Raw genomic sequence first — 10,720 nt, forward strand, 5'->3', positions numbered from 1 at the left:
TACTGCCCCTGATACCCCAATACTGAGCCTCTGCTGCCGTATGTGACCCTATTACTGCACCTGATACCCCAATACTGAGCCGCTGCTGCCGAATGTGTCCCTATTACTGTACCTGATACCCCAATACTGAGCCGCTGCTGCCGTATGTGTCCCTATTACTGCCCCTGATACCCCAATACTGAGCCGCTGCTGCTGTGTCCCTATTACTGCCCCTGATATCCCAATACTGAGCCGCTGCCGTATGTGTCCCTATTACTGCCCCTGATATCCAAATACTGAGCCGCTGCTGCCATATGTGTTCCTATTACTACACCTGATACCCCAATACTGAGCCACTGCTGCCGTATGTGTCCCTATTACTGCACCTGATACCCCAATACTGAGCCTCTGCTGCCGTATGTGTCCCTATTACTGCCCCTGATATCCAAATACTGAGCCGCTGCTGCCGTGTGTCCCTATTACTGCACCTGCTGTGTGGCACAAAAACAGCGACCCTTACATAGTAATAATTCGACCACTGTGTGGCCCCACATAATGCCTCCACAGCGAGCCTTACATAGTAATGCCCCCACATAATAATGCCACCATTGTCCCCTCATACGTAGTAATAATGCCACCACTGTTCCCCCACATAATAATGCCACCATTGCCTCCTCATACATAGTAATAATGCCACCACTGTGCTCCCACATAATAATGCCACCATTGTCTCATGTGTAGTAATAATGCCACCACTGTGCCCCTTACATTGTAATAATGCCACCACTGTGCCCCTTACATTGTAATAATGCCACCACTGTACCCCTTACATAGTAATAATGCCACCACTGTTCCCCCACATAATGCCACCATTGTCTCCCCATACATAGTAATAATGCCTCCTTTGTGCCCTATTGATGGTAAAATTCACTCCTTGAAATTATTAATGCCCTGTGCTAGTGCCCTATATAACTGTCCACATTTTGCCCCAAAAAAGTTTTAATGCCCTCTGTGCAGCGATGGCGTCACCGGGACGCTGACATTGTGCGTGCGCCTAGACCAGTGTATCACCCGGCCGTTCTGTAGACCACAGACATCAAGTGACCGCAGAATGGAGAGCGGCTCTACCACAGAGCTTATCTATATTGAGTAGAGAGAGGCAGTACCTTTGGGAGGTCCCCTCTGGCCAGGGGCCCGGGACAACCACGTCCTCTCACCATTCCCTCCCCTTGTATCTACGCTACTGACTGTACATATAAAAGCTGTCAGCACGATTCTGTAAAGTGAAGGCTCGGCTCTAGGGACGCTGCAATACAGTGTGTACGTCGGCTTTGTGGCTCTTCTTCAATTACAGTTTCAAGTTTTCTGCTAATTAGATTTTGGTGCAAGGGTGCTTGACTGTTCTGTGGGGGGCTGAACTGTACTGGGGTCTTCTTCTCCCTGTCTGACTCTCTGGCCCTGGGTTTTTCAATAACCTGCCTTTTTTCTGTTATATTTTGCATCGGCGCCGTCATTGCCGCGTGCACAGAGCGAGTTCTCTGCTCACATTACATCCAGATAGTGATTTACGATTCTCCGTGTTGGTTTTCTGTAGATGGCGGCCACCACCTTGGCTCGGTCGGTGACCGAGAGGTTCCTGGTCAGCGTGTTGGAGCCGCAGCTCATGCAGACGTAAGTATCAGTGGCGCAGTAGGGGCAAGATCCTCGTAATTTTGGGGAAAAAATGAATAGTTTCATTGTCATAATAGAATTATAGGAAGGATATGGATTATTTAGAGGCTTTTCAGATGCCACATAAATATATCGGACTCCTATCATAGCTCTACTGTTATAATAAATGAGCACCGGTCATGATTTGTATTAAGATTATTGTACTTGTCTTTTATTATTTATACCCATCCTCACATGTAAAGCTCCATGGTATAAATGGCGCTCTAATAAATAATAATAACCAGTGTAGCGATCTCGAGGCTGAACCCTTGTCCTGACCGTGTCAGTCTTGTTTTCACTACTTTTTTACGTTTGTTTTTTTAATCCTCCCAGACATGAACTGCTTTGGCTCTTACTGGTAGTGTTGAGATTCTCATCCTCCTTTTTCACTTTTCCAGGTCGGAGATTGGGATCCTCACGGCGACCTCCCTACTTCATCGAATTGTGCGGCAAGTGACATCGGAGGCTTTGCTGAAGGAGATTGTTCATTTCCTAGTGGGGGATCAGCGAGAGCCGGAGACGCTGAGCGGCGTTCAGGGGGCCCCATTACGCCATCGCCTCATAGAGCACTGTAACCACATATCGGACGAGGTGAGGCTGCGCCCGTAGTCACCGCTCTCAGGACAACGCGGCTGGGGGTCACAATAATAATGGTCTCTCTTCAGTGATGAATATGCCACTAATGATGTGTATAAAGATGGCAGGATGTAAAGCACAATACATGAGTCTTTACACCACGCCCAGATGCCGTCTGCTGATTTCCAGCACCATTCATCGTCCTTTGCTCAGTGACACATGGAGGATTTTCTTTGCATATTTTGTGGATTTTTGGTGAAATATGTGACACAAAAAAGTTTACCACAATGAGTAGTTGATAAAATGATGATTTTTTTTATTCTGTTTGATCCAAGGGTAAATCTTGCCCCAAGCAAACAAATGTGAACCAGTCCTGAATGTTCATGGGTAATGCTTGTCATCTCGGTGCCCACAGATCAGTATTATGACCTTGCGGCTGTTCGAGCATCTGCTCCAGAAACCCAATGAGCACATACTTTATAACCTGATCCTGCGAAACCTGGAGGAGAGGAACTACACGGAGTACAAACCCCCGTGTCCGGAGGACAGAGACATCGTGGAGAACGGGCAGATCCCCGGAGCGGTGTATGTACGATGGACGCCTGCTGTTCTTATGGTCTCCGTCACTGCAGATCTCATTCACTGTTGTCTCCTCCTACAGAGACCTTGAAGAAGATCCGATATTTACAGACATCTCTCCGGACAGCGCTCTGTCTAAAGAATGGCTGAGCGCCTCTCCTCCCATCACGCCCGATCATCAAAGAACCGATGGTAAAACCGAAGTTCACAAAATTGTTAACAGGTGAGTTTGGAATGTATGTGCCCCCATGTAACCTATAGAAAGTAGCTTATGGGCTGCCGTGTATGTGCAGACGTATAGGCAACTTGCTTACACAGGAGTAAAAATGATGGACTGATCATGAATCAATGTGCACCATTGCAAAACATATAAGGATAGATTAAAGGGGTTGTCCACCGAAAATAAGTTAATACCTGTCCACGGGATTGGTAAAAACTGACTGACCACTGAGATCCGCATCAGTCAGCACAATGGAAAACTTTTATCGCCCTTATAATGGCGGGGATGTGTTGGACCGCTGCTCCATTCACTCCCTATTTCACTCCCTGTGGTTGGTTCAGTTCTTCTATGAGTAGCCCCTTAGAAAGTGAATAGGTCAGTCATGCACACTCCCATTATAAGAGGGATGAAAGTGCAGGTGACAGCAGTCAGACCCCTTTGAACCATGGATAGATGACAACTTCACTGGACAGTCCCATTTAAAAGTATCCATCATGGGGTTAATTACTTTATAGGAGATTCCACAATTTACTGTTTTAGTTTAAAACCCGGCCCCTCCACTCCTGCCGATCTCTCCCCTAATACCCGGCCCCTCCACCCCTGCCCATCCCTCCCCTAATACCCGGCCCCAACCACCCCTGCCCATCCCTCCCCTGCCCATCCCTCCCCTAATACCCGACCCCTGCCGATCCCTCCCCTAATATCCAGCTCCGCTGCCCATCCCTCCCCTAATACCCGGCCCCTCCACCCCTGCCCATCCCTCCCCTAATATCCGGCGTCTCCACCCCCTGTCCATCCCTCCCCTAATACCCGGCCCCTCCCCTGCCGATCCCTCCCCTAATATCCAGCCCCTCCACCCCTGCCTATCACTCCCCTAATATCTGGCCCCTCCACCCCTGCCCATCCCTCCCCTAATACCCGGCTCCTCCACCCCTGCCCATCCCTCCCCTAATACCCGGCTCCTCCACCCCTGCCCATCCCTCCCCTAATACCCGGCTCCTCCACCCCTGCCCATCCCTCCCCTAATATCCGGCGTCTCCACCCCTGTCCATCCCTCCCCTAATGCCTGGCCCCTCCCCTGCCGGCCCCTCCACCCCTGCCAATCCCTCACCTAATATCCGACCCCTCCACCCCTGCCCATTTCTCCCTTAATACCCATGTTACCTGCTTACTATGGGGCGCAGAGTATGTTGGGAATAAGTCGCAGCTGACGTCACAAGTGTAACAGCTGTACTACAACCCCCAGCGTCTGCGTAGCTTCCGGGTAAAGGCTTCATCGGTGCGTTCTCAAGGCCTCAGCGTGTCTTTCTTTCTTTGTAGTTTTCTCTGTCTTGTTCCTGATGAAGCAAAATCTTCATATCAAGTAGAAGGCAGCGGCTATGACACCTACCTCCGAGACGCCCACCGGCAGGTAACCGGACAGAAGGGGAGCTTCAGTGCTGGCCCTTTTTATAGACTTCGTACTTCCGGTTCTAATTATTTGCAAGATCTCTGCTTGCTGTCAGTGACTGGGAACATTGTTAGACAGAATGCCAGGAAAAATTAATTGAGAAAAACCCAGTAACTTGTTAGTCCCGTGTAATCAGGTAGTCTCGCGTTTCATCTCTGCTGATTGGAAGTAAAGGAATCGCCGAGGCCTGTACATAAGTATCTGTTTTACGGCAGGAAGATCATTGTAAGAAGAAAACGTCTGCAATTTTTTAGTGGACTTTTTTGTTGTTTTAATTCTGGTCCTCAAGCCGTCTCCTTGTTGATGTGTGTTGAGTGGGACACGGCCGAGCTCTGATAAGATGCATTGCACATGTCTGATGAGTGGGACGCGGCCGATCTCTGATAAGATGCACATGTCTGATGAGTGGGACGCGGCCGATCTCTGATAAGATGCACTGCACATGTCTGATGAGTGGGACGCGGCCGATCTCTGATAAGATGCACTGCACATGTCTGATGAGTGGGACGCGGCCGATCTCTGATAAGATGCACATGTCTGATGAGTGGGACGCGGCCGATCTCTGATAAGATGCACATGTCTGATGAGCGGGACGCGGCCGAGCTCTGATAAGATGCACTGCACATGTCTGATGAGCGGGACGCGGCCGATCTCTGATAAGATGCACATGTCTGATGAGTGGGACGCGGCCGATCTCTGATAAGATGCACTGCACATGTCTGATGAGTGGGACGCGGCCGATCTCTGATAAGATGCATTGCACATGTCTGATGAGCGGGACGCGGCCGATCTCTGATAAGATGCACTGCACATGTCTGATGAGTGGGACGCGGCCGATCTCTGATAAGATGCATTGCACATGTCTGATGAGCGGGACGCGGCCGATCTCTGATAAGATGCACGGCACATGTCTGATGAGTGGGACGCGGCCGATCTCTGATAAGATGCACTGCACATGTCTGATGAGCGGGACGCATGCCGATCTCTGATAAGATGCACTGCACATGTCTGATGAGTGGGACGCGGCCGATCTCTGATAAGATGCACATGTCTGATGAGTGGGACACGGCCGATCTCTGATAAGATGCATTGCACATGTCTGATGAGCGGGACGCGGCTGATCTCTGATAAGATGCACATGTCTGATGAGTGGGACGCGGCCGATCTCTGATAAGATGCATTGCACATGTCTGATGAGTGGGACGCGGCCGATCTCTGATAAGATGCATTGCACATGTCTGATGAGTGGGACGCGGGGGGATCTCTGATAAGATGCACTGCACATGTCTGATGAGTGGGACGCGGCCGATCTCTGATAAGATGCATTGCACATGTCTGATGAGCGGGACGCGGCCGATCTCTGATAAGATGCACATGTCTGATGAGTGGGACGCATGCCGATCTCTGATAAGATGTATTGCACATGTCTGATGAGCGGGACGCGGCCGATCTCTGATAAGATGCACATGTCTGATGAGTGGGACGCGGCCGATCTCTGATAAGATGTATTGCACATGTCTGATGAGCGGGACGCGGCCGATCTCTGATAAGATGCACATGTCTGATGAGTGGGACGCGGCCGATCTCTGATAAGATGTATTGCACATGTCTGATGAGCGGGACGCGGCCGATCTCTGATAAGATGCACATGTCTGATGAGTGGGACGCGGCCGATCTCTGATAAGATGCATTGCACATGTCTGATGAGCGGGACGCGGCCGATCTCTGATAAGATGCACTGCACATGTCTGATGAGCGGGACGCGGCCGATCTCTGATAAGATGCATTGCACATGTCTGATGAGCGGGACGCGGCCGATCTCTGATAAGATGCACATGTCTGATGAGTGGGACGCGGCCGATCTCTGATAAGATGCATTGCACATGTCTGATGAGTGGGACGCGGCCGATCTCTGATAAGATGTATTGCACATGTCTGATGAGCGGGACGCATGCCGATCTCTGATAAGATGCATTGCACATGTCTGATGAGTGGGACGCGGCCGATCTCTGATAAGATGTATTGCACATGTCTGATGAGCGGGACGCATGCCGATCTCTGATAAGATGCATTGCACATGTCTGATGAGCGGGACGCGGCCGATCTCTGATAAGATGCACATGTCTGATGAGTGGGACGCGGCCGATCTCTGATAAGATGTATTGCACATGTCTGATGAGCGGGACGCATGCCGATCTCTGATAAGATGCATTGCACATGTCTGATGAGTGGGACGCGGCCGATCTCTGATAAGATGCACGGCACATGTCTGATATTGCAGAACCCTGAACCGGCCTCTTTATTATTGTGACTGCGAATATTCCCTTCTCTCCGCTGAGAAGATAACGACGCTTCTTCCACGTCTGCAGATTCCACAGATGTCTCACGCTTCTCCTCTTTTCCTTAGTTCCGGGATTACTGTGCAATCTGCCTGCGCTGGGATTGGCCCGGCACCTCGAAACCTATTGAAAAGTGCAATTTAGAGGCTCCTTTCTTCGAGGGACACTTCCTGAAAGTTCTGTTTGACAGAATGGGCCGAATACTGGACCAGGTGCACTTTATACTCCCTTCCTTGTATAAACAGGTGATAGGTGGCTTCCGACTCCCAACCACTAAATACGACTGGTGTGATCCTTACTGAGTGACATGGGCATTTCCACTCAGAGGAATCCCACTGATTGTCCGGGGTGCGGCCATGATGAAGGGGTGAGGATAGAGGAGGGCCTATATTATCATTTACTTATATAGCACTATATATATATATATATATATATATATATATATATATATATATAATCTCTCGCACGTCCATGGTCGAGCTCATTGCTGACACTACTATTCCGATTCTCTCCCGCAGCCTTACGACGTGAACTTACAGGTGACGTCCGTGCTGTCCAAGCTTTCCCTCTTCCCTCACCCTCACATACATGAATTCCTTCTGGATCCCTACGTGAACTTGGCCCCCGGGTGCCGCTCCCTCTTCTCCGTCATCGTCAGGGTGAGTTCTTCTCCGTTAACTTACAATAAACCTGATGGACATCATTACATTACGGGGCAAGAATTTACCTGTAACACAGGACCCCCAGATCAGCCACAATGTATAAGGAAACTCCTGAAGAAAGGCTTCCCCTAATGAGCCCCTGCGACCTGCTCTTACTGCTGGGGATGTCTTCACCCGTAAGGCTATGTGCATATGTTAAGTATGTGGTGCTTAAATTTCTGCATCTATTGGCAGGAAAACCACAGTGGCAAAAATGTTCGCTTTTACCGTGTTTTTTACTTGTATTTTTTGTGCAGATTTTCCCCACTTATTAGTTATCGGTGAAATCTGTAAACCCGCTGAGAGAACTGAGGCTGCAGAGATAAATGTGCAGATCACAAATGAGCACCGTGTGCACGAGACCTCAGGATTCTCATTCACTTTGCTGCATCAGGAAATCCTTCAGGTTTTGTGACAAATCTGCACTGAAAAAACACAGAAAAAATGCAAAGTGTGCACACAGCCTAACAATTCAAAGGATTTATATCCGTACAAACTGAGAGGACGATTCCTTTGTAATGTCGATCTTCTCCTTTCCAGGTGGTTGGAGATCTTATGGTGAGAATTCAGCGGATCCCAGACTTCATCCCTAAACTCCTGCTTGTGAGGAAGAGACTGCTGGGCCTGGAGCCTGACGGTCCCATGTAAGTGTGTGCAGTTGGATCATTAGTAGCCATCAGCAGTCACTATCGGTCTCTGGGAAAGCTGGGTGATCGTCAGTGTGAGCACCACTGGGAAAGAGGATCTGATCAGCAGATCTGATCAGCAAATCTGCACAATCACTCAATGCGTTGTCATTTCAAGAAACTTGGTGACAAGTCGTGCGGGAGCTGTTGGGATAAACATGAGTTGTGCAGCTTTTCTGGGCTCCTGATTCCACCTCTTTAAATTGAGGGGTTTTATTTCTTTTATAAAGCTGGGTGGCCACGATTACCGCTGTGGAGGGAGCCGTTCAGGAGCCGGGGTAAGCTGGGTTGTAAGATCCTTCAATCCTCTGCATGTTGTCACCTCCTGTGTCTTCTCTTCCCGCAGCGTTGACCACATGACGTTGTTGGAGGGGGTCATCGTTCTTGAGGAGTTCTGCAAAGAACTGGCTGCCATTGCCTTTGTCAAGTACCACAGCTCCGCCACACCATGACGCTGCTCCTGTCACCACTTCATCTGCGAGACCAAAATTTTATTAATTTTAATTTTTTTTTAATTTTTGGGCAAAGACTTTTTATTGGAAAGAAGGGAAATCAGACGGTGACGTCTCCAGGCTGTAGCCGCTCGCACAGGAGATGTCGGACGTGGATTTATTTTCCGTTCTCCGTTACCTTATGTGTTTTACAGAAACTCTTAATCATGTGGGATTTTTCATCGGGAGGATTAAATTGCGCATGCATTTTAAAAAAAGAAAAAACTTCACCCGAACGTCTGCGTCGTACAACGGGGGACCGAGTCTGCTCATTCGGAGAAAGTTTACATTAGAAAAAAGTATTTTACCATGAACCATTTCAGACACGGCAGCAGAAGCCGGCACCACTCCGTCCCGCCATTCACCACCTTGAGGAGGACACGACCCGGGATCTTTCATGTACGACTCAAAGAAGAAGCAAAAAGAAACCAGTTCTCCGCTTTTTATATTAAGGATTTAAATTCGGATTAAATTTGACGCGTTTCATGATTGTCTGTTATTCTGGAAGGAGTTTGTGGCCCCCGGCTTTGTGTGAGGAGCAGTGACCCCCGCATGTCACCTGCCATCACCCCATCGTCAGACGCTTGTGTGACCCGATGCCGCCCTCACTGTGTCCCACGTGCTGCTACTTCACCCCATTTGTTTTATTTTTTCTTTATAATGTTATTGGAGCAAATGTTATCGATGGACACGAAGCTTGTAAGAAATTAATATATTTCATGACTGGATGTCGTTATCTTAATGGTATATTTGCTTTGTGTATATATGTAATGTATAAATTGTATTATACATGCATATAAAGCCATTATCGGGACCCCCGGCTCATTCTTATGTGTCCATTATGTAGACTGTCATTTGTCTCATTGGGGGACACAGAACCATGGGGTAGTTTGCTGCCACCTGGAGGCCCACACTGTTATTTCATCTAAATACCTGGCTCCCACCTGCAGGCTGCAACTCTCCTCCTCGAGTCGGCGTCCTCAGTGTCAGTGGGAGTTACAAGTGTACAGCTCTGGGGGAGGGAAGGGGACGCTGCTTGTGTAGGGGGGGGGCCTGGTCCTGGTGTAGGGGGGCCCGGTCCTCGTGTATGGGGCCTGGTCACGGTGTAGGGGGGCCCGGTCCTGGTGTATGTGGTGAAATATGTGTATATATACAGTTATATGAAAAAGTTTGGGCCCCCCTATTAATCTTAAGCTTAAAGTTTTATAAAAATTGGGGTTTTTTGCAACAGCTATTTCAGTTTCATATATCTAATAACTGTTGGACACAGTAATGTTTCTGCCTTGAAATGAGGTTTATTGTACCAACAGAAAATGTGCAATCTGCATTCAAACAAAATTTGACAGGTGCATAAGTATGGGCACCCCTATCATTTTCCTGTTTTAAATACTCCTACCTACTTTTTACTGACTTACTAAAGCACTTTTTTTGGTTTTCTAACCTCATTGAGCTTTGAACTTCATAGCCAGGTGTATGCAATCATGAGAAAAGCTACTTAATGTGGCCACTTGCAAGTTGTTCTCCTGTTTGAATCTCCTCTGAAGAGTGGCATCATGGGCTCCTCAAAACAACTGTCTAATGATCTGAAAACAAAGATTATTCAACATAGTTGTTCAGGGGAAGGATGCAAAAAGCTGTCTCAGAGATTTAACCTGTCAATTTCCACTGTGAGGAACATAGTAAGGAATTGGAAGAACACAGGTACAGTTCTTGTTAAGGCCAGAAGTGGCAGGCCAAGAGAAACATCAGAAAGGCAGAGAAGAAGAATGGTGTGATCAGTCAAGGCCAATCCTCAGACCATCTGCAGAGAGCTGCAGCATCAACTTGCTGCAGACGGTGTCACTGTGCATCGGTCAACTATACAACGCACTTTGCACAAGGAGAAGCTGTATGGGAGAGTGATGCGAAAGAAGCCGTTTCTGCAAGCACGCCACAAACAGAGTCGGCTGAGGGATGCAAAAGCACATTTGGAGAAGCCAATTTCTTTTT

The 10,720-nt window shown here is 48.5% G+C and overlaps 1 protein-coding gene across 1 annotated transcript in view; it reads left to right on the forward strand.

Annotated features, from left to right (window-relative positions):
* The window catches only part of FHIP2A (FHF complex subunit HOOK interacting protein 2A), a 32,579-nt gene extending 23,034 nt beyond the window's left edge, over positions 1-9,545 (forward strand). Inside the window, exons 9-17 of the mRNA XM_069754359.1 lie at positions 1,574-1,650; positions 2,088-2,280; positions 2,681-2,850; positions 2,927-3,067; positions 4,385-4,475; positions 6,922-7,065; positions 7,372-7,512; positions 8,095-8,198; positions 8,587-9,545. Of these exons, the coding sequence (XP_069610460.1) occupies positions 1,574-1,650; positions 2,088-2,280; positions 2,681-2,850; positions 2,927-3,067; positions 4,385-4,475; positions 6,922-7,065; positions 7,372-7,512; positions 8,095-8,198; positions 8,587-8,692 (1,167 nt within the window). The 3' untranslated portion in view covers positions 8,693-9,545. The remainder of the gene's footprint in view (positions 1-1,573; positions 1,651-2,087; positions 2,281-2,680; positions 2,851-2,926; positions 3,068-4,384; positions 4,476-6,921; positions 7,066-7,371; positions 7,513-8,094; positions 8,199-8,586) is intronic.
* Positions 9,546-10,720: the final 1,175 nt, after the last annotated feature.

This window comes from Ranitomeya imitator, chromosome 2 (assembly GCF_032444005.1).
Source record: "Ranitomeya imitator isolate aRanImi1 chromosome 2, aRanImi1.pri, whole genome shotgun sequence".
Classification (NCBI taxonomy): Eukaryota; Metazoa; Chordata; class Amphibia; order Anura; family Dendrobatidae; genus Ranitomeya; species Ranitomeya imitator.